This window comes from Bos javanicus, chromosome 27, assembly GCF_032452875.1.
Source record: "Bos javanicus breed banteng chromosome 27, ARS-OSU_banteng_1.0, whole genome shotgun sequence".
NCBI classification, from domain to species: Eukaryota; Metazoa; Chordata; class Mammalia; order Artiodactyla; family Bovidae; genus Bos; species Bos javanicus.
The window spans coordinates 32,234,490-32,259,127 of NC_083894.1; the positions used below are offsets into that span (position 1 = coordinate 32,234,490).

The 24,638-nt window shown below is 43.8% G+C and overlaps 1 protein-coding gene across 5 annotated transcripts in view; it reads left to right on the forward strand.

Annotated features, from left to right (window-relative positions):
- The window catches only part of KCNU1 (potassium calcium-activated channel subfamily U member 1), a 146,436-nt gene that overhangs the window by 117,180 nt on the left and 4,618 nt on the right, over positions 1-24,638 (forward strand). For 2 of the 5 annotated variants that reach the window (XR_009734066.1, XM_061404456.1), the window contains exons 21-25: positions 3,537-3,761; positions 5,093-5,279; positions 12,694-12,765; positions 15,853-15,992; positions 22,264-22,458. Coding sequence is in view for 3 of the 5 variants with exons in the window: in XM_061404456.1 (XP_061260440.1) it covers positions 3,537-3,761; positions 5,093-5,279; positions 12,694-12,765; positions 15,853-15,992; positions 22,264-22,458 (819 nt within the window). In the remaining 2 variants the exon portion in view is untranslated. Of the gene's footprint in view, positions 1-3,536; positions 3,762-5,092; positions 5,280-12,693; positions 12,766-14,826; positions 14,916-15,852; positions 15,993-20,745; positions 20,869-22,263; positions 22,459-24,638 lie in introns of those variants that run through there. The other 3 variants (XR_009734067.1, XM_061404458.1, XM_061404457.1) reach the window with 3 other exon arrangements.

A 24,638-nucleotide genomic window follows, 5' to 3' on the forward strand; every position in this document is an offset into this window, starting at 1 on the left:
ATAGACTCGAGCTTCTCTTAGGGTAGATGGTGTCCTCCTGCTAGTCATAAGCACTTGCCCTTTCTCTTTGTAAACTGTGCATTTTGAAGGAAAAATACAGCCTCACGAGCCATCTAAATATATGCAGGTTAACAGATGGGGCATTTGACAACAACCTTGTGGGTAATATGCCAGGGTTTAAAACACGTTAGCTCAGATTCTTCAACCACTTTCTCCTTCCTTTAATAGTTCAGCTGAGTCAGTTATTCAGAATAATGTTCTCCTGAAACTTTTCTGTTTTGCTAGTAAATCTGGTTAATTTACATGTACCAGGGGAACATACTGTTTACAAGAACTCTGCAGTCTTTCCCTTTTTTTAAAGTAGATAAATGTTTCCTTAATTTATTGTTTTCAAAGTTGGAATTTTTTAATAGTATTTTTTCTTAAAGCTGTTTATACGTATACTGAATGTATTAGCCACGGATGTAGCTCTGTAGTGCTTGGCCTTCCCACAGCACACAGCATGGGTGAATTCATATAGATGTAGAATTCTGTCCTTGACTCTGTCCTTCCAAGGAGACAAACTAACTGAGTTCAGTGAAATGCCGGCAACCAAGATGTAAACACCTCAGATCCTAATCCCAGGCTCTGACACCCACTTTCTCGATCTCCATCTATTCTCAGAGTTGGAAACTCAAGTACAATCTCAGTGGTTTACTTTCAAGCAGTAGCTGGTAAATTTAACTAACAAAAGGTTATTTTTTTTAATTTAAAATAAGCTAATAAAAGATTACTTACATGTTGTAAGAACCCTGTATAATTTGTTCAGCTATGACTAATTGGTAACTATGTATTTTTCTTGCTTTCCAAAAGTAGTTTAGTTCACTTTTTTCTGTTACACACACACACACACACACACACACACACACACACGCAATCCTTGTGCTCAGTGCCAATGTCCTGACAAAATACGTTCCAGTTCTTATAAAAAGCATAATCAATCATTTGATCAGAAGCACAAAGTTGTCAGAGCTGTCATATCAACTGGAAGACTATTAGGACTGCCTAAGCTCATCATTTTAGAAAGTATGTCTTATTTTAAATGAAACAAACATCCGTTGAGCAGGAAGGCAAACATGTTTTCAGTGGGAGGGACATCTTTAGAAAGGTTGGGAGGTGACTGCAGATGGAAGCATTCAAGAGACCAAGAGATGGAAATAGCAGATGTTTCTTTATCCCGTTTAGTAAGTCCCCAGATAGCTTGCTGAGAGATGTCCCCTTATGGCACTTGATGTGAAATATAACCGAGTCTTCTGATGAATTTAGAAGGGCTTCTAGTTTAAGAGGTTCTAAGAGTTTTGAAACTGTGATCATAGAGGAGAAATGTATAGGTTGCAAATTTCTGGCCAACTTTGAACTTGGTTCGATTTGCAGAAAAGTAACAACTTGGAGCAAATAGTGCACTCCCCTCTTTCCTACTGAAGCCACCATCTTTCTCAGTGGGAAGACAGTTTTGTGCCACAGTTCCCTGGAGAAATTGCCTTGCTAGCTGTGCCCGTTAATGCCCTATGCCATGTATCTTGTTCCTAATTGTTTAGTTCTACTCAGAAGAGCGATTTCTGGACTTCAGAGCTGTTCCATTAAATACTGTTAGAGGCATCATTATTCAAGTTAAAACTAATCGGATTAGCCAGAGACAATTATTTAATGGATTTGGTTAAGATTCATATCACTCTCTAGAAAGGATCTCCAGATGAGTAGCTTCGTGTCCCCTCACGGGGCCATTCCCTTCAGAAAGAGTACTTCCCAGTCTATGCTAATAGAACAAACTCTAATTGTTGAGATGTCAGATGTGACTTATCTATCCTGTTAAATTTCAGCAGCCCCTGTTTCACAGAAGCTTGTTCTTTAACCAGCGATGGACTGGCATAAGGATGAATGATACATCCCTTTGAAATATTTTGAGTTTTCATCTACTCAGGAATGTAGAACACTCTCAAGCAGGAACGGCTTGTCAATGCATTTAGCAAGTTCTCTACCAGTTTCCAAGAGTCCTTCTCTGAAAATCTAGGAATTCAGTGTGATTCAGATTGGATTAAATAGTTATTGAAAACAGTTAAAGACAGAAGTACTGAAATTTCAACCTATTATCCCATTTCCACAACAGAATTAACTTTTATTTTTAAATCATTTAAATGTAAAGAAATTGGGGCTTAGAGAGGCTAGCTAGTTTATGGTCATACATGAATGACAACCAGAATACAAAATCAGTGCTTTTTCTACCCATCCCAGCACCACGAAAGATGACATTGACTCATTCCCTGAGATCAATCACAGAGACTTAAAATGTTTCTTACAGAAATATTCCTTTAAAAAATATTCCTTTCAATAAAAGTGATGCTTACTGTTTTTAAAAGTCTCTGTGAATGTGGGAGAAACCTGATCTAAATATCCGTCACATATATTGTTTTATCTTAGCTTAAAAGTATAGGAGAGATGCTAAAAATCGGCCATGCTGATAAGATTCTGAGGGCATAATCAGATGACTGAGATGAAACAGAATGTAACCTTTTATTTTGTGTATTTTTCATGATAAATTTCCTCAACTCTGGAGTTCTCTGGAATCCATTTAGTGTAGCTGGTGGAACCACATGAAGTTGCCAGTAGTCAACCATTTTTGACCCAGAAGAAGGCAATTTCATGTGGTTCAAACTAATATATGTGTCTTCATATGTATGAAAATCCACTGAAAACTGCATCATACTGTACAACGTGGTGTAATTTTCAAGATTCGCTAGAAGACGTAAGTTTAGCAACAGGATTTGGGATGTTTTAAGTTTTCAGGGAGTTGTACGATAGTGTGTGTGTGTCTCTGTGTGTGTGTGTGTTAGTTGCTCAGTCACGTCTGACTCTTTGCAACCCCGCAGACTGTAGCCAGCCAGGCTCCCATGTCCATGGAATTCTCCAGATAAGAATACTGGAATGGGTTGCCATTCCCTTCTCTAGGGGATCTTCCCGACCCAGGGATCAAACTCAGATCTCCTGTATTGCAGGAAGATTCTTTACCATCTGAGCTACCAGGGAAGCCCACTATAGCACGCTGCTGCTGCTACTGCTAAGTCGCTTCAGTCGTGTCTGACTCTGTGTGACCCCATAGATGGAAGCCCACCAGGCTCCCCCATCCCTGGGATTCTCCAGGCAAGAACACTGGAGCGCGTATATGAGGCTAAAAACATGTAATGAAAATGAGAGCTATTTTCCCCATTTGGTTCAGTGGTTTCACAACTTGAGGAATGATACCAATCTGAATTTTCATGGAGGCACTCCAAGCTAATATAAAACTGGAAAAAGTGAAATAAGCAGGAACACCAGGAAAAGATATAAAGTATAATTGTCCATGTTCCATATTATTAGGAGAATTTGCAGAATCTGATTACTGTTATGAAAGTGCTAGTGTTAATATACCTGGAAGAGTTGGAATGTGGGGAAGGAGCCTTCTTTAAGGGACTGTCATCTTGTTTCTAAAAATGACCAGAGTCTGGCCTGCTTATGCTTAGAAACGAACTGACAAGGCAAAATACGAGTTTCGGGACCACATTGTAGCATGTATCTTTGGAGATGCCCACTCAACACTGATGGGACTTCGGAATTTTGTAATGCCATTGAGAGCTAGCAACTATACCCGTCAGGAGCTGAAGGACATTGTGTTCATTGGGTCTCTGGATTACCTGCAGAGAGAATGGCGATTTATCCGGAATTTTCCCCAGATATACATTCTGCCTGTAAGTGTCACAGTAAGGAATAGTGAATGGTTATAATGATTATAATAATAACATTATATTATTATATATTATATATATATATTACTATAATACTAGTTAAGATTAATCATGATACTAATAATACATCAATAATGTATTGTACAGTATTTTATACAATTATACAGTGCTTACTGGTACCAGAAATGGTTTGAAGCAGGTTGCACATACTAATTCACTTAACCCTCCAAATAACCCCATAGTATAAATTTTAAAGATGCTGAACTGTAGGCACAGAGAAAGGAAGTTACCTGTCGAAGTTTTCACGGTGGGTAAGTAGCTGGACTAGGATTTGAATCGACATATTTTCATGTTTATATTAATGACCATGTGTGTGGCCTTTATGTAAAGAGTTTATCTGCATTTCTGAATCTGATTCTGACCTAGTGTCTACACCTGAGCTGATCCTAGCCAGCCTTCCTAGGCTGTGCTCTGCAAACTTGTCTTTTATGGAATGCATAGTGCCATGTGGTCCTTGATAGACGTATGAAAAGGAGGAATTCTGAGAAACGGGTCCATTAGGCCCCTGTGGTACTGTGGGTTGTAATCGTCTTTGCTCTGAACCAACATAGAGATCTGTATCTCATTATAGGCCGCCATTTTCCTGGATTAAAATATACATAGGCAGTGTGAGATGCACCAAAGCGTTTGATTTTTCAAGAAATGCTATCAATATATCAGAAGTATTCTTTAAAAGCAGCTGTCTCAGGAAGCAAGTTGTATTGCTTTTAAAAAAGTCACCATAAAATTCCCTGCACCACCTCAGTCCGTCGAAAGGGAGGAAAGAAAATGACCAGAAGTCTCCAGATTCAGCTGGTGTCAGGAATCACCAGTAACTGCATCTCAGCCACCTAATGGTGGGACCAGATCTCTCCCTATTTCTCCACCAAAGGAGCAACCGCCACTTTACTAATTGATCCAGGTTCCAGGTGGGGCCCCCAAAAGCAGCATTGTGAGGATGCAGAGGTGACCTCTCGATCTTTAGATGCGATGTTTTCCTCACCACTGTTATCCTGAGTTGTCGTTCAGCCACTCAGTTGTGACTCACTCTTTGCGATGCCATGGACTGTAGTACTCTGAGCTTCCCTGTCCTTCATTATCTCCGGGCATTTGCTCAAGTTCATGTCCATTGAATTGACAATGCCATCCAACCATCTCATCCTCTGTCGCCCCCTTCTCCTCCCACTTGAGTCATCTAGGTGACTCGATGCCAGCTTTGGTTCAGAAGCTTGCATCATCCCCAGTGCACCAGCGCCATCTGAGAAGTGTCCTCTCACCGGATTTTCTCTCCTTAGGGATCTGCACTCTATTCCGGGGACCTCCACGCGGTCAACATAGAGGAGTGTTCCATGTGTGCTGTCTTTTCCTCCTCCTGTAAGTCACCCAGTGGCCCGACTTTGGTGGACACAGAGCCCATCATGGCCACGCTCAACATCGGATACCTGCGAATTAGCTGCTCGGCCCGGACACCCTCAGGGCCACGTAAGAACCACACCCCGATAGAAAGGGGCTGGAGAGGATAGGATGAGGAAAGGGAGTCAACTCCTCTCTAAAAAACGCTCATGATGGGGAGGAGGAGAAATGGAGCTGGATGGCTTGGAAAATCCCATCCAGCTCTGAGAATTCTGTACTAGGATTAGTGGTTAGTGGACAGTTCAGTCCTGGGGAACCCTAGTCCAGTGAAAAGTGACGTTCATCTCCTAACTGGAATGCCCCTAACACTGTTTTCTCATATTAAGGAAAATCATGGAGTCGTAAGTGCTGTTTATTGTCACGAATCAATTATCAGTGAACATGGCCATTGGTATTTCATTATTGTTAATAACAAGTATTATTATTGCCAGTTAGTTCTCGTTGGAGCTAGTAGACGTTAAAGTTACTATTCTTAGTTTTGTGCTTGGACAGAATGAAGCCTAACTCTCTTTCAGTCTTCAAGATACTTTCACTACATGAATTTTTAGAAGATTAGCCCTAAAGTCCTTTCTAATTGCTATAAACTAAAAGTGTCAGGTTGGGAAGCGATGGTGAGAAGTGGGGAAATCACTTCGGGATGGGGTTTGCATCTCTTCCTCCTTTATACTCCTCTGAGTACAATTATGGTCATTCCGTAGATGCCTGAAGTGAAAGTTGTTCAGTTGTGTCCAGCTCTTTGTGACCCCTTGGACTGTACAGTCCATGGAATTCTCCAGGCCAGAATACTGGAGTGGGTAGCCTTTCCCTTCTTCAGGGGATCTCCCCAACCCAGGGATTGAACCCAGGTCTCCCACATTGCAGGTGGATTTTTACCAGCTGAGCCACCAGTAAAGCCCTTGTGAAGCATCTGTGGATGCGTAACATGCACTTATTAAGTCAACTTAAGTGAGCCAGTAGGTGGACTGTGAGGAGTTTTCATGCATCTCACTTGCCCAAAATGTGCTTCAGGTATATTCCTGCGGCAGACTCGTGGCTTACCTTCTCCCCAAATTGGGAAAAGGCTTAGCTATCAGTCCATTTCCAAAAATTTATGACTAGCCACTTAATATGAAAATATTATGGTGAATAATTTTCAGTATTTAGAACAGATTTTCAATTCATGAAGTGAACACAACCCTTGGTTGGAGGCGCCTCCCCACCCCAGATCCAACTGTTTCCCTTGGGGATGTGGATGCTTCGTATTAAGATAGGGCACTCTGTCCTCCAACCACGTGGCTTGCTGACCACAGCTGTCCTACTTCACACGGAACTTGAAGAGGGCAGACAGTCCAGCCTTCACAAAGCTTTCATGGTCATGACAGTGGATGGACATGTTCACGAGTGAAATCAGGAAACCCAAAGACCACTCTCTGACTCCTAGTACTGTTGCTAGGAAGGAAAATGGAGGGCTCTTGGGACAAAGGAATAAATGAATAATCTCGTCAAATCTTTGGTGGGTGAATTAAGTCAGCTACTGCATAGACCTGCACTACACAGCCAAACACCACTCAACCTAAACCGGAGTTTCAGGGGTTTTTGTTAAGTGAAATAATAGCAAAGCAGTTCCTGAATATCAAACTACATTGAAAATCCTCACTAAGAAAATGTGAACCATACCCTTGCTGAGCTAATCTGGAGATGCATACAAATGACATTGTGTTCTGTATGTCAGTCCTTAGCTTAGCAATGAGGGCACTCAGATTTACACAAAATTTGTATGGTGTGTGTGTGTGTGTGTGTGTGTGTGTGTGTGTATCATGCTTTCAACTTTCTAAAATTGGACAGAGAAATATTCACTCTGAAGGCAATGTCATCAATATACAGATGAAAACGCTCACTCAGTAACAGCTGGGGGTGGACTGTCGTAAGCCACCTAGCTAATCATCAGGTGACTTGTCCTTCTATTATTTTTTAATCTTACATCCTATACAGGCTAAACCATATAGAAACCTATGATTTTACTTCTAGTCTCTTTTATTATGTATCTAGTGATTCTTCTCATTTATGCATTTCTTCATTCAACAAGAATATATTCATTTTGTATGTGTCACATACTCTGCTGCAGGCTAGGTTACCCTTAAAAGAGCAAATGATGGGTTTAGTAGAAAGAGAGAGAGAAAAGAGGGGAAAGGGTTGGGAGGGAGAAAGATGATGAAGAGATGTCACAGTGTTTGAATCATCGCGAAGTATGAGTAGGTACTCTCCCCAACGACAAAAGGGACGGTTTAGAGAAAAGTATATTGTGTAGACCTTGCTTATTTCCTTGTGTGGTTGTCAATGCACCCATTGTGTGATGAGGAAATAGAGGTCTGGACAGGCTCTCCTGTGCTACCTAAGAGAGGTAGCCAGCAGTAAACTCAGGTTGTACACACATGGAGATAGCCAAAGACTGTCACTCAGAAACCTCATCAGTTGTTCTGGCATCACAGGAATCTCCCTGGAGTTTGCATAGAGAAATTCCCAACCCTCAGAGAAGCCTGATCAGTTCTCTTAACCATTCTTCCCATTTCATACTAATATTCCCCTTGCACCAGACCAAGCAGGTGGCGATGGGAATTATCACCTCCAAGAACTGAGAGTATAAAAGATTGTGAAATTCCACAATTTCACAATTGTAGAAAGGAGGAAGACAAAGGAAGGGAGGGAGAAAAGCTCTTCCACGCTGAGCACCAACATGCATCTAGCATCCTGGCAATTTTCTTTTCCTTCCTCTAAGACAGTGGTTCCCAACCAGGGGCAGTTTTACCCCCATAGGTCAGCTGACAATGTCTGGAGACAGTTTTGGTTATCACAGCTTGGGGGGTGGTGCTGTTGGCATCTAGTGGGTAGAGGTCAAAGATGCTGCTAAATATCCTGCAGTGTACAAGTGTGAAATGTCGATAAGATCAAGACTGAGAACTCTTGCTCTGGACATGTCTGCTGAGCCTGTTGTGGCCTCAGCGGGCTTTTCCATGTCTTCATGACCATGCCAAAGTTACACATAAAACCTGTCTGGGGCCAGCAAGGCTGTTGCATCCAGTGGTCCCCCAAGGGACGGTGGACATGGAAGGACAGAGAGACCGAAGACTCGCTAAAGGACGACATCATGGCAAACTTAAGATTTTTCAGCTGATGCTCTAATTACTGCCCTGTCATGTCACAAGAGCAGGTTGGCAAACCTAGGTACTGAACTAAATAATCTGTGGCATAATCTAAACATATAACGGTAATTAAGTCTGACAACTTAATATGCTACTGAAATTTAAACATACAGCAGTAATCTACAATTAAGCAATCTTTTGTAATAGCACCCTGCCAGCCTGGAAGATTTCAGGTATAATACTGTGTACTACTAGGTGGCAAAAATATTGACATTAGTAGAATGTACCCAGGCTGTCATCAGATACATATTCAAATTGCCATTCACATTAACCATTACTTTACAAGGAAGGATGGAGTTCAGGCAGAAACTGTTTCTGTGCCCCAGCTGGTGTCAGAAAAGATACTTATACAGTTACGCCAGCTGATGTGGACACATCTCTATCCAAGAAGAAGATTTGCCTCTGAAAGTCGGGATTTTCCAAGCCCTTTTAGAGGGAATTGGAATCAGAAAGTGGAATTTGAAGGAGGATTTCCCCTTTAAGGGAAACTGATCTCAGTGTTTTATTGAAAATGCCAACCCAACCTGGTATATTTTAATAGGGCTACAAAGGAGCCCTTAAAAGAGCGTGGGCTTTGAAATAAGTCCTAATTGGTGAGTAAGAACCCATCCCTCCTTTGCAAGCAATATAATCTTGGGCAATATAATCTTTGCAAGCAATATAATCTAGGAAAAGGAGTACGTCAAGGTTGTATGTTGTCACCCTGTTTATTTAACTTGTATGCAGAGTACATCATGAGAAACGCTGGACTGGAAGAAACACAAGCTGGAATCAAGATTGCCGGGAGAAATATCAATAACCTCAGATATGCAGATGACACCACCCTTATGGCAGAAAGTGAAGAGGAACTCAAAAGCCTCTTGATGAAGCTGAAAGTGGAGAGTGAAAAAGTTGGCTTAAAGCTCAACATTCAGAAAAAGAAGATCATGGCCTCCGGTCCCATCACTTTATGGGAAATAGATGAGAAAACAGTGGAAACAGCGTCAGACTTTATTTTTCTGGGCTCCAAAATCACTGCAGATGGTGACTTCAGCCATGAAATTAAAAGGCGCTTACTCCTTGGAAGGAAAGTTATGACCAACCTAGATAGCATATTCAAAAGCAGAGACATTACTTTGCCAACAAAGGTCCGTCTAGTCAAGGCTATGGTTTTTCCAGTGGTCATGTGTGAATGTGAGAGTTGGACTGTGAAGAAGGCTGAGCACCGAAGAATTGATGCTTTTGAACTGTGGTGTTGGAGAAGACTCTTGAGAGTCCCTTGGACTGCAAGGAGATCCAACCAGTCCATTCTGAAGGAGATCAGCCCTGGGATTTCTTTGGAAGCAATGATGCTAAAGCTGAAACTCCAGTACTTTGGCCACCTCATGGGAAGAGTTGACTCATTGGAAAAGACTCTGATGCTGGGAGGGATTGGGGGCAGGAGGAGAAGGGGACGACAGAGGATGAGATGGCTGGATGGCATCACTGACTCAATGGACGTGAGTCTGAGTGAACTCCGGGAGTTGGTGATAGACAGGGAGGCCTGGCGTGCTGCGATTCATGGGGTCACAAAGAGTCGGACACGACTGAGCGACTGATCTGATCTGATCTGATCTGATAATCTTGGGCAAAGTATATAAACCTTGAGTCAGTTTCCTTGTCTTCAAAGGTGATCTTGTGGGACATAATTTATAGATTGCATGTAACCATTCGATGTCATCATTCTTACTTCCTTGCCGTTTCTACTGTTCACAGCAGCCAGAGGGATTTTTTGAAAGTATTTATTAGATAATAAATTTATCAGTTTCCTCCTTTCAGTCCTATAATGGTGACCCATAACTATTATAGGAAAACCATGTAGGGTCTTGCAGGCCAGTAAGGAGCTTGAACTTCCTCCTCCTTCAGCCTGTTTATACTGGCTCTTTCCTGCCTTTAGTCCCCTCTCGTTGGATGTCTTTTGCTTACCACTCAGGATGGCATTTCAATGTCAGAGAAACCTCTTCACACCCTAAGTAAGGCCACCTCCCTTGTCAGTCCCGAAAACTTAGGTTTTTTCATAGTGCTCTTCACTATCTGAAAATATTTTGTTTATTGCAAATTTATTTGCAAATTGCAAAAAATTTGCAAATATTGCAACACGTAGTAATTGGGGAAAGGGCTGTTCACAGTTCTAACCTGGAGCTGATACTCTTTAAAGAATCATAGACAGAGGACAGGTAGAAAGGAGATGAGGGTAGAAAGAAGGAAGGAAGAGAGGGAGGGAAGAAGGAAGGAAGGGACAGAAAGCAAATGAAACGCCTTGTATGGCTCTGAAAATCAAATAGAATCTCAGTTCCCCCAAGACTCTCTGCATGATGACAATCCCAGAAATTTAAGAAAAAGAGTTGAATGTATTCAGATCCCATCAGCAATAAGATTTCCCAGTGAGTTTGGATATCTGATCTCTAGCCATCAGGCAAACCATCCTCTTTAATAGCTGTGTGGGTGAGGTTTGCCCCAGGGCATCTGTTTCCGCCCAGAGAGCAAAAGGGTTTTGCTAACATCCTAAGGCCATTTGCTTCCGGATCTAACTGTTAACTGCATGTGTTGCCCCCACCCCGTGTGGCTTCTGTGTTCACCCTAAATCTACTCAGCATTTTGGTGGCAATCAGAAATGTACTCAGCTCTACTCTGCATTAATAGGAGTGGCCCTTTTACTGACTGTTTCTGGGGGAGATGGGAGAGGTGGTAAACACTGCAGAGCTTAGCATTCCATCTGGGAACAAAACCTCCCTCTGGATTTCCCCTTTTCCAGACCTGTCTCAGTGGCCAGCTTCCCCATGACCACGCCTCGGTCTGTTTCTCAGACTCTCTTACCAAACCAAACTTGTTCATCTCACTCTCCCTCCCCACCACTTCCCTGGCTTGGGAAACAAAAGATTCTCCACATATTTCAACTTCTTCCAAGGCAACAGAGAATCTTGATGACAAGTAGACTGTTAAGTTTCACGATATTTTTTCCCTCTTACATGCATAGTGTTCTCAGTACAGTTCAAGAAAGGTAATGAGCATTTTTTTGGTTGTTTTGGCTGCACTGGGTCTTAGTTGGGGCACACGGCACTCGGGATCTTTAGTTTCGAAATGTAAGATCTAGTTCTCTGACCAGGGATTGAACCTGGGCCCCCTGCATTGGGAGCCCAGAGTCGTAGCCACTGGCCTGCCAGGGAATCCCTAACCAGCAGTTTTAAAGCAGAACTCCCAATGAGAGCATCGTGTATTTGTTTTGCTTGGTTGTGTGTCTTTGCTTTTAATCAGGATCTTAGATTCCTATTTCTCTCTTCCGTTTTCTTTCTTTACCTTTTTTGAGGGTTTAACTTGGCGACCAAGACTCTGGTGTCATTCTTGTTTTCGAAACTCCTCATTTGTCAACACGAGCTGAGGCTGTGTTCTGGGTCGGGGCTGGGCACCGACTCTCTCTGGCATTCGAGGCTTGTGGACTGAGAGGAAGGGCCTCGTTTCCTAAGGCAGGAACTAAAAGCAAAGTACGGAGGCCCCTGTGACCTCCAGTCCCAGTCTTTAAGGCGTTCCTGAGACGTTACGGATTGGGAAGACCAACCAGACCTGGAAGGCAGGCAGTCTTGCTGAAGAAGAAAGAGGATGTGGGCAGAGCCTCAGGCCAGGAGGACCCCAAAGAGGCAGAAGCACCAGGAGCAGAAGCCCTCCAGTGACTGTGTATCCCCAAGCGCTCCTGGGGAGGCACTCCTGCTTATTCACAGTTTCCTGAAAGTTCTACAAGCAAAAGGATGTGGTTTGAAGCACTGCCTGCCTGAGCCATCACCTGGGACCCCACACGGTGCAGAACAATCATGTTTAAACTTTGTTCGCCAATAAACAACGATGGGGAGAGCGCCACCTGTTTTCACAATTCACCTGAAAGGTCATTTAGGACGGGAGTCCCCAACCTCTGCGCCACGGACTGGTAACCCCCATCAGATCAGCCGTGGCTTTAGATTAGACATAAAGTGTGAGATAAATATAATGCACTTGAATCATCGCGAAACCATCCCATGGAAAAATTGTCTTCCGTGAAACCAATCCTTGGTGCCAAAAAAGTTGAGGATTGCTGATTTAGGAAACACACATACACCACTAAACTGGAAAGCAGAGGCTGAGACTTGTTTTTTTTTTTTTCTAATTATAGAAAAGGATTTGGGATTTGGGCGTGAGGGTCGGTTTGCTGAGATAAAGCACCAGGAGCCACGGTGCGCTTCCGCATCCTTATCTGTGTCACCAGCCACCGCCTTTACGTTTATCGACCCCTTTCCTCCCTGTTGTCTGTTCTGCAGAGTTCGCCCAGTGCTTCAGTAGCAATCCCAGGAAATCAAAGTACCGAAGGATCCCCATTCTCACCGAACTGAGTAAGTTGTGTTTCAAGGGCAGAATTCAAGGGAGGGGTCTTTGCCTGTGTGCTCGATGACCCAGGGTTGCCTTTAGGATCCACCGGCAAAGGACTGAGGACCCAGAAGGAGACTGAGAGACCATTCTGTGCTTGCAGGACATTATGTTAGGCTTTTATTGGATTGGTGATGTTGACGTCATCCAGCAGAGCCTGTCGTGTGTGTGTGTGTGTGTGTGTGTGTGTGTGTGTGTGTGTGTGTTGCGGGGGCCCGCGGTTGGGGCAGAGGTGGCTCCTGCCTTCCCCACTCCTGCAGTTTCCAGGGGAAGGAGACCAGCACTTGTCTTAGCCTCATTCAGAGGGAACCCCCGCGGCGGTGGGGGGAGGGCATTGATTTGAAAACTGTTAGAAAGGCTTTCCCTGAACCAGCTTCTCTGCCCATCAGGCTCCTTCCTCTCCTGTGATGACCCCAGGGCAGGCGCTGGGGTGAGGCCAGTGAGGCCCCGGGGTGCAGACTTTAGGAAGAGGCTTGCTCCTGAGTCCCCTGTGTCTTCTTGATCCCAGCCCTGAGCAGTGCTCTTATAAAACAGAAATGCTCCATAGCAGAAATAACAGACCAGGCTGTTACCTCTCACCAACATCTTATGGAAAACGAATGTATATGGAACCTCCCCGGATGTGAGCAGCCCTGGGGGCAGCAAGAAAGGCAGGGGCCGGGGGAGGCGGGGAGGCGGGGGAGGGGGGCGGTGCTCGAGGATACTGGGGGGTGTTTGTGAGGCACTCAGGGAGACCCTGGGTTTAATACTGGTAATAGTTGGTGAGAAAAGGGGAGGTTACGGAAGAAGGGGCGGTACCTTTAACATAGGTTGGATCAGCTCAAAGTCAATCTCTAAAGTTGGCCCCAGGCATGAGATTTGACTTGATTCAAGGATGTAACAAATGTGTTAGTGGGAATTTTATGATTCAGAGTATGTAAGCCAAATGAAACTTTAACCAAGCAGATGAGCAGAAGTCAGAGTTCCAGAAATGAAGCAGGTGAACATAGAGAGGAACCAGTGGGTGACACTACTCTGTGGTTTGGGAGTGGCTGTGCATAGGAGGGCGGGCAACAGTCTAGTCCTTGTGCCCCGGAGCCCTAGCCCTTCAAATCCAGGTTGGAAGATCTCAGAGCCCTTGAGTCTGACTCGTGCCTGCCAGTCTGTCCGTAACCACCCTAAAGCTGTTGGCTACAGTTCTCATTTTTTGTTTTATTTTTATTCCCTTTTGAGCCATCTGTCACCCTGATGTGTATATACCCTAAGTTTTGTATAAGTTAGAGTGGTTGGGAGGGGACCAGCGAGCTTCTCACTGGCCCCAGAAATGCATCTGGTCACTCTCCAGGGACATACAGCTTTGTTCAACTAAACACTTTCTGGCACCTGGCAGCACCTGTCAAATTAGCCGAACAATTCTCCTGCCAGTTCACTCAGTTTCTGTTCTTTGGCTGCAAGGAAGGATCACAGTGACATAAGAGCTGCGGATTTGAGAGCCAGCATTTCAGTACAGAGTGTACAATGCAGGATAACGACTGGGAACACTGAAGCCACTGGTTTAGGATGACACAGCAAGAACGGGACAAGGGCTTCTGGGGTGTGTGTGTGTATGTGTGTGTGTGTGTGTGTGTTGAGGGTTGGCAGTACAAGAGGAAGAAAGTATGTGTGCATAGGAAATTTGGGTTGATATTAGTCATACCTCCCTCATCTTTTGTAAATATACATAGTTCTTGGAAGCAAATTATTCCCTAATACCAGAAGTCTATTGCTTCCCCCAAACTTGACTAAGGAATAATTTTAAGAACGAGGGACCAATCCAAGCTCAGGAAAGAGTGTGCTCTGAGTTGCATGTCCAATAGATTTGTTTGGATCAGTAATAGGACAGTCAAGAACTTTGAAGGATCTAAGACATCATGCAACTTGCAAGCTATAATAACAGGTTAATCTGCCCAGTTTATGGAAGACACAAGACCACTGGGTCAGAGAGAGTGAATAGTTTAGCACCCACAGCAATAGCAGTAGCATCCTTATTTTTTTGCTGGTTTCCCTAGACTTAGTTCCCACAAAGGGGCATGAAGAGGACCAAATAACACCTGGATCCACCATGAATTGATTGTTGGAGAGGAACCCTGAGCTTCGGGTACCAGAATCTTTTATAATGGGCAGTAAGCGTGACTTCCCTTTGCTCTGGTAGGAGACATTATCACTGTCTGCCAATGCTGTCCTCTATACAAAAACATTTTTCAAGCAATAGTCATGGAACGAAGACAGTCAGTGCCTCTGCTGTCCTAGAAATGAATGATTGCATTGAGCTCAGAGGTTGCCTACAGGGGTCTGAGCTGTAGCTTGAGGCTGGCACAGATTTGCTAATGGATAATCCGGCCGCTGCCACCCTGGTTTGGTTAGGATGATTCTTGAAGCCCTTGCTACTCAAAGTGTAGTCCACACATCAGCTGTAGCAGCAGCGTCTGGAAGCTTGTTGGACACACGGATGCTCAGGCCCACCCTAGACCCAGTGGATCAGAAGATGTGTCATAACAGGATCCCCAGTTAGTTCACTTTGCACACTAAGTTTTGGAAGCCCTGATTAACTCATTCTAGACCCACATGACTCTAAGAACCTAAGTAAATACCAAGCCATCTGTGAAACAGTATATGGAGAAAAAGACAATGACAGGGGTGAGCAGATGTTCTATTTATGTCTTTTATACCTGTGTGATCATTGAAAGTGTTCCCCACCTTCCCCTCAAAGTGTCCTGGCTTGAAAGACAAATTATACAGAGTGATTTTCAGGATACTTGCTTGGAGAAACTGAGCCTAAGATCCAAGAATAACTCCTTGATTGTGAAGGTACTCAAAAGGATATCCCATCTTCAGGGGATGAAGATACTCGGAAAGAAAAAAAAAAAAAGTACTAAAATTGAGGCAGGTCCCACATGGACCCCATAGTGGCATCTGTCCCTTTGAGCAATGGTTCCCCCCTCCCCTCAACCCCCCGCACTTGGTCAGTCTGCTCTGAAAGTCCTGTGTTCCTAAACTTGTCTGCCTGCCTTTCCCTTTTGCCTCTTTTCTTGCAGAAAATCCTTCCAACATCCACTTTATTGAACAGCTCAGTGGGATGGAATGGAACTTCTCTGGAACGAACCTGCATCTGAGCACTTCCTTCGCCACTGGCACCGTCTTTTCTGGCAGCTTCTTAGATTCTCTCCTGGCCACGGTGAGTGCCACAAAGCCCAGGAGCCCACACGACCAGCCCCTTGCCTAGGGCAGAGCACGTGGGGGTCCAGGGATGATGCTAACTGATGCCTCGCAATTCTGCATTCTCTGATTTTCCAGAAACACTTGACATTATTTTGCCTTTTCTCATAACTGTGTGGCAAGGGAAGCTTGCATTTTTAAGATTAGAAACGTAAAGCCCTTGGAGCCAGGACACTCAATACCAGGGGGAATATGCACATCAACAGCATAGAACCCGCCTTGTAGCGTGTGTTAGTCGCTCAGTCATGTCTGACTCTTTGCGACCCCATGGACTGTAGCCCCCAGACTCCTCTGTCCATGGGATTCTCCAGGCAAGAATACTGGAGTGGGTTGCCATTCCCTTCTCCAGGGGATCTTCCTAACCCAGGGATCAAACCCTGGTCTCCCGCTTTGCAGGCAGACTCTTTACCATCTCAGCCACCAGGGAACCCACCTTAGGAACAGTCATAACGTCATCCCTCAGGCTTTTCCTTGGGCCCAAGTTCTCTGCTAAATGCCTTACCCACATTATCTGTTTAATTCTCCCATCCACCCAATTAGGAGGATATAATTCCTAGCCTTCTTTTTATTTATTTATCTAGTTTTGGCTGTGCTGGGACTTCATTGCTGGGCATGGGCTTTCTCGAGTTGTGGTGCCTGCATAGACTCTGGGGTGTGCAGGCTCAGGAGTTGTGGCTCGCCGGCTTAGTTGCCCCGTGGCATGCGGGGTCTCAGTTCCCTGATCAGGAATCAAACCTGTGTCCCCTGCATTCTCAGGCAAGTTCTTAACCACCGGACCACCAGGAAAGTCCCACTAGCCTTGTTTCCTAGATCAGGAATCTGAAGCCTAAAGGGGTAAATAAGGTGCAAAAGGTTACTGCACTCACACGTGACAAATCCCTAAGGTTCCAGAGTTAGATCTTGCAACCAGATCCACTGCTGCTCTAGAAGTCTCTTTCTGTGATGATGAGTGTGTTTTCAGTACACTGAGGTTGTGCTTGGAGGAATCTGCCTCCCGGGGTGCTCCAGAGCTGCCATGGGATGGAGAGGGAGAAGGGGACCAGGATGCTCCAGCTCCCAATGTCTCCCCACCACTTTCCCCCAATCAGAACAGCTCTACTCTCAGCTGGATCCCGCATGAGGTTTCTGCATATGGCTTGATTAGAAGAAGGATTTCAGTTGTAAAGAAGACTTTAGAAACTACTACTTAGAAGTTAGAGAATCTGACCGACAGGCCGAAAATAAGAGAACCAGATTCCTATTCCCCTCTGTTCCAAGTCATGTCTCCAGGTCCCAGTCAGGAGTCTCGTCTGCCACTCAGCCACATGTCCATTTCATCCCATCATTTCCCTCCGCAAGGAGCATCTTCTAGACTGGGCTCTTCCTGCCTGCTGTCCAGCTTGATGCACTAAGAGCTCGGTTTCCATGGCTGCAGAGTCAGAGGTTATAATTAGAATCAAAATGTGTGTTTCCCCCGTGCCCTCCTCTGCAGAGGGCGGGGCTACCGACAGGTGTGTTCAGGACAGGCTGCCTCGGATGAAGGGGGCTGACGCCTCTGCAGCTTCTGGAACAGGGCGAGGTCCCTCCTTGACCCCAGTCTAGGTTGCCTCTATTTCCTCCCCCTTCTCACAAGTCCTCTGAAAACTGCTCTGTGCTAAATAGCCAGTGAGAAACACAAGGAGAAGAAACTCACATGTCCTGGGAGAGAGCTGCACCCGAATAAAGTGGTGTGAACTCGTCCCTACTTGGAAGCACTGATGTTATGTTTGAGATTTTCATGCACTTCTCCCTTCTATCCCGATACACCTGTCATTTTTTAAAATAAAAAAAATAGTGGATTTTTCCTCCAAATATTCTGATTCAGCCAACACAGTACTTTCAGGTATCCCCTGGAATATTACTGTAAACACCTGGCCCAGCTGGAGAAACACACCTATAACGTGTAATTTTAATCTCTATAGTTTATAAAGGATTTTGCCAACAAAGGACCGTCTAGTCAAGGCTATGGTTTTTCCAGTGGTCATATATGGATGTGAGAGTTGGACTGTGAAGAAAGCTGAGCGCTGAAGAATTGATGCCTTTGAACTATGGCGTTGGAGAAGACCCTTGAGAGTCCCTTGGACTGCAAGGACATCCAACCAGTCCATCCTAAAGGAGATCAGTCCTGGGTGTTCATTGGAAGGACTGATGCTAAAGCTGAAACTCCAATACTTTGGCCACCTGATTCGAAGAGTTGACTCATTGGAAAAGACCCTGATGTTGGGAGGGATTAGGGGCAGGAGGAGAAGGGGACAACAGAGGATAAGATGGCTGGATGGCATCACCGACTTGATGCACATGAGTTTGAGTGAACTTCGGGAGTTGGTGATGGACAGGGAGGCCTGGCATGCTGCAGTTCATGGGGTTGCAAAAAGTTGGACATGACTGAGCAACTGAAATGAACTGATAAATCCTTTATAGTTAGATGCTATAAAGATTAAAATCTGGAAGGGGCCCTGGTGGCTAATGCAGGGGACACGGATTTAATCCTTGATCTGGGAAGATCCCACATGTCATGGAAAAACTAAGCCCGTGTGCCACAACTACTGAGCCTGAGCACAAGAGCCCGTACTCTGCAAAAATAAGCCATTACAGTGAGAAGCCCACGCCCCACCACCAGAGTAGCCCGCATGCTGCAGTGAGGATGCAGCACAGCCAAAAATAAATACAAATTTTTAAAAATCAAAGTATAAAAAACTCTAGGGGTGGGGCACCCAGACCACCTCCACACACACATCCATGGGAGCAAAACTTTATAATAATAAAATTTCAGAACTAGACATAAAAGAGAAGGCATTTTCCTTTACTTATAAGAAGGTAAGGACAGTAACAGAAGTTATCTGGTTTCTCAAGTTCACTCAGTTTTTCCTCCCATATAGCCTCATTCTCAGAAGTATTACTCAAAAAATCTTGGTCTTCAGGCCTTTTGAGAAACTCTCGGAAGAAAAAGCAGCAAGTAGCTAGGCTGCTAGCATCTGTGTTAAGGAGTGATATCCTGGGTTAAGAGAGAGACCTCAAGCTTCATTGTAGTTCAAAGTTAAAACCCTTTTCTACAATATTTTCTAGCATTGGAATTCCAAATTCTAGTAAATCTGATTATATTAGAAACATTCTCCAAGTTTAGGAGCCCTAGACTATTTCAAGCACATTTCAACTTGCATATTTTCTTGACAAAGTAAAAAAAAAAAAAAAAGAAAGAAACAATGAAGAAAGAGAGGGAGGGAGGAAAGAAAAAAAGAAAGAGACCCATAGGGTAGTGCTATGAAATCCTGAATAATAAGGATATTAGATGAGCTCGCAGGGTAAGGGTGACATGTAAATCCCATTATTTCCCCCAATATAGAATTGCAAGCCTTTTGATGTCAACACTGAAGAAATGATATATTCAAAAGCTAAGCCTCTCTCCATTAAATATGTAAAGTACGTTTCCCCAGAGCCATGGACACCAGGATAACCCTAGAAGTTACACCTTTTTCTTTAATCAGTGGAGAATTATCCTAACAGCATTATGTTTGATCATTCTGCACCGCAGCCACTTGTTCTTAAACGGATTGTGGCCCAGCCTGGATTTACAACCTCTGCACCCTCCTGGATTTCAGGGAGCCGGATCCTTAAGCATCCTTCTGGGAGGTCACAGGACACAACAGAAAGGAATGTCACTTAGGGAATCTTTGCAGTCTGGATGTGAGGATGGAGAAAGCATTTGAAGTCATCTTTAATCTGAAAAATATTATAGAAATTCTTTTTATTTTCTCTTAATTGACTTAGATTATATTCTTTCCCAGCTTACCTTCTCCAGTGGTCTCTATATTTTCCTAGAAATACGCATTTACTTGTTAAAAATCAGCTGCCAGTTGCACTCAATATTCTTACAGCTGTTTTTGCACTCAATTTTTAAAATTATTTACAATAATTAATTATTTGAAACCATCTTTGCACTTAGTATTTTTACACCTGCTTGGTCCAATGCACTCCTGAGAACATGAATATTGAGTAGATTATGTCTGTCTGAAAGACCACTTCATTTAAGGCAGCGTTGCTCCCTCCCAGTGTGGTTTGAGGACCACCGGTGTCCAAACCACCAAAGGTGTCCTTTAAATTTTGATTCCAACTCCTCTTTGGTAATTCTGATCCAGTAGATCAGGGGTCTTGGAAATCTGCTCTCACAAATATCACTCCAGGTGATCTAGGTCCCTGAGAACCAATGTCAGAGATAATAGAATTCAGTGTGCACGCTGCGTATCTCATTTAATCCCACAAATAGTGCTCAAAAATGGGTATTATCATGTCAGCTTTAAGATCATAAAACTGTGGCTAAGAGAATGCATGACTTGTCCAAAGGTATTCTGCTAGAACACACCAGCCCAAGATTCAAACCTGGATATGTTCCCTACAAACAGTTAGCTCTCAAATGTAGAATAAAAGCCAGTGACCATAGGATCGCAAAGCAAGGAAAATTTCACTCTGATAAGGAGGCCCGTGAAGAGTCTGCCAGTTTCATAAAGGAAAGATGAAGCCGATGTTCCAAAACAAGGGCATGAAGGAGTAAGTGTGTAGCTTGAGCGGCTGCAGAGAGACCAGTGTGCCCTGGAGGGAACGTCAGATCTTGTGCATCTTTGAATGCCACAGAAATGAGTCTGAGCTCGGTTTTCCAGCAGAGGTCTGACAGTGAAAGTCCAAATTTGTATTTCTAGACAATCTTTCTGCAAGCATTTTGAGTGATGGATCGCAAATGAGAAGAAGACTCGTAAAGAGGCCCCTCTCACAACCCAGGCTTCAGGAGGCAAATCCCTGAATTTGGACAGAGAAAGTCAATGGTAAAATTTCTCAATAGCAATTAAGTCATTCCTATTGTTTATAATGAAAACAAAAGTACTGATTTTTACATAAGCGCTATATAGCCACGTAAATTATTTCTACTGGAATGAAAGCCCAATTTAACTAAGACAAAGGTAGGAAATTAAAACCTTTACATAGATAACAATAGATTTGAGAAAACCTCATGGGCAGTTATTACAGTGATGTTTCCATGTACGTCACTGCCTAGTCAACACACTATGTAGGAATCCTTTGGAAAAGAAGCTTAAGAAAATGGCTATGCTTATTCCGACTCAAGCTAGTTTCAAACTAAGTTGACCACACATCAATCTCTGGCTTCATTTTGATGTCAAATATTCTAAAATTCCATTCATTTACTCAACACATACAGTTTTTGAAGTGTTCTATAATAGCTATGAGAGATAATACCTGTCCTCACATAGGTCAGAATCAAAAGGAATGTAAGTAGATCCACATCCAGAAGATTCAAGAATAGACAATAATAATATCTATAGTCCCCTAAGGAAATGCTGAAGCTGAAGCTCCAGTACTTTGGCCACCTGATGAAAAGAGCCGACTTATTGGAAAAGACCCTGATGCTCAGAAAGATTAGGGCAAGAGGAGAAGGGGCCATTAGGAGATGAGATGCTTAGATAGCATCACTGACTCAATGGAATTGAATTTGAGCAAACTCCAGAAGATAGTAAAGGACAGAGGAGCTTGGCATGCTGTAGTCCATGGTGTCAAAAAGAGTCAGACATGACTCAGCAACTAAACAACCACCACCTAAGGAAAATATTGATGTCTCATTAAATGCATATTTTTAAATACATGTTGATATTATTAGGGTGTCTATGGCCTGCTATTCTCCTCTGATCATTTTTGGAAGTGGGGACTACCATGGTGTCAGTATCATTTACCCATTAATTTCTTCTGCTAGAGCCCTCCCTCAGGAGCGGGAATACGGTAAGTGTTATTTTCTCTGCACTTTGCTTAACCCAGCACCATACCCAAACCACCAGCTTTTGGTTGATTTTAATAAGGACAATGATGGGACTTCCCTAGTGGTCCAGTGGTTAAGACTTCACCTTCCAATGCAGGTGGTCCAGATCCAATCCCTGGTTGGAGAGTGAATAAGATCCTACATGCCTCAAGGCCAAAAAACAACACATAAAATAGAAGCAATATTGAAACAAATTCAATAAAGACTTGGAAAGTGATCCATGTCCAAAAAAAAAAAAAATCTTTAACAAAATTAATGATAATGAGAGACAGAGATTTGAACCATCGGATCCATTTCAGTCAGCCATACCCAGTAATTCCCACCTCTCTCACCTCCACGGTCTACAGAGCAGCTCTTCTGATTTTGTACGTGCCTTCTCCTTGCTCTCCAGGCTTTCTACAACTACCATGTTGTAGAGTTACTTCAGATGCTAGTGACAGGAGGGATGAATTTTCAGCTGGAACAACATCTGGATAAAGAAAAGTTACTTGGGCTGAATACCAGCTACTCTACGATTTTACCTGGAAAGATGCGGTGTAAGCTGGGGCTGCTCTCCTTAAACCAGACCGTCCTGTCAGACATTGAAGTGAGTCAGCTCTTCTTTTAAAAAAAAAAAATAATAATTTATTTAAATTGGAGAATAATGACTTTACAATATTGTGATGGTTTTTGCCCTACTTTGACATGAATCGGCCACAGGTATACATGTGTTCCCCCCAATTCTGAACCCTCCTCCCACCTCCCACCCATCCTATCCTTCTGGGTTGTCCCAGAGCACTGGCTTTGCGTGCCCTGCTTCATGCAGCAGACTCGCACTGGTCTTTATGTACTTTATATATGGTAATGAACATGTTTCAACACTATTCTTTCAAATCATCCCCCCCTCACCTCTCCCGTTGAGTCCAAAATTCTGTTATTTACATCTGTATCTCCTTTGCTGCCCTGCATGTGGGATTGTTGTTACCGTCTTTCCAAATTCTATATATATGTGTTAATTTACAGTGTTGGTCTTTCTCTTTCTGATTTTCTTCACTCTGTATAATAGGTTCCAGGTTCATCCACCTTATTAGAACTGACTCAAATGCATTCATTTTTATAGCTCAGTAGTATTCCATTATGTATGTGTACCACAACTTCCTTATCCACTCATCTACCAATGGACATCTAGGTTGCTTCCATGTCCTGACTATTGTAAACAGTGCTGCAGTGATCATTGGGGTACATCTGTCTCTTTCAGTTCTGGTCTCCTCAGAATGCATGCCCAGCAGTGGGTTTGCTGGGTCATGTGGCCGTTCTATTCCCAGTTTTTAAGGCATCTCCACACTGTTCTCCAAAGTGGCTGTACAGCTCTTCTTTCTCACAATAGTTTCCCATGTCCTTACCTCCCTGAGTTTTGGAAAGGATCCAACCTGTCTGCGTTCCTAGACAGCTTATACTGTATAAATAATAACAATGATAACAAAAATTAATGTAACATATTCATAGTTATTTCCAGTTTACAGTCATTTTCACATGTTATATTTATCTTGAGCTATATCAAGCAGTTGATATGATCCTCATCTTCCAGGCAAAAAATAAAGTGCGCTGGAAGCATCAGAGGGGTTCAACAACTTTGTCCTTTGACAAGGATACTAATGATAAGTGTAATGATTAATATTCACTGAGCATTTGCTTAGACCTGTCTGCTTTTTTTTTTTTTAAATCACTTAATTTATCCAAGGATTTACAAGGTAGGTATCATTTAATTTCATTGAACAGATCAAGAAGCTGAGGTACTTACCTGAGACCATATTGTCTCCAAGTGGCCAAGCAGGGTCCCTCTAAGGCACTCTGACCAAGGGCCCGCCCACTCTCCCTACACTTTAGCTATTAAAGAAATTGGATCATGTCATCTGAAATCAGGCAGAAGGACTCCGTGTTCGGTCTAAGAATCTTATTGGGCCAGCCAGTGAAAAATGCCTGAGTTTTCTCGATCCTCAGAACTAGCAAACAGTGGATTACAGCAAGGAAAAGATAATTCTGGAAAATTCTAGTGAGGCATCTGGCATTTGGGGATCTGAGTCAAGTCCAGCCCTGCAAAGAGGAGTCCACTTGTCAGTGTGACGCCCCTGGGTTTGGTGTTGAGTGGCGTGGCCTTCGGCTCCCCAGTGTCGCTGTCAGAGTCTGGCCTTTATAGGGACATGAGCAGAACCCCTTCTTCACAAACCTCCAGCCTCTGTGCCTGCCGTGTCTCGGCAGGTACCACCAAGAAGGGTGAACCCCATGCCTTGTGCATCTGGTTGCCCAGTACACACAGCATTCCAAAGCTCCCTCCGTGGTCTAGTCCTTCAAATCTCTGTGGTCCTGGGCTCCTCGTCTAAGGTTGACTTGTGAGCAATTCTAAGCCCAGGACGGCTGCCGCTGGCCACATCCTGTTGGTGCCAGAGGTGTCAGTAGATTGGTAAACCCTTTCTTCTCCACTGATGTGTGGGCCTCGCTCTGTTCTTTACCCTGAGGTATCACGGACCTAAACAGACTGTTCATTTTCAAATTCCCAGGATCCATTTGCTGCTGCTTTGGAAAGCTGAGGTCCACTTGTAGCGCCTTGTTGGCAGTAACCTGAGAGCAGGGTCAAAAGAAGACTGCTCTCTGGAGATCACTTAACATCCCAGCTCATGGCATGCCTTGAAAACAGCATTTCCAACCTGGCGCTCATTGTTCCTTGTTAGTCGTTACCAAAACATATCAGTATTGATAAAAGCGAGCATAACACCTCGCAACACCCCG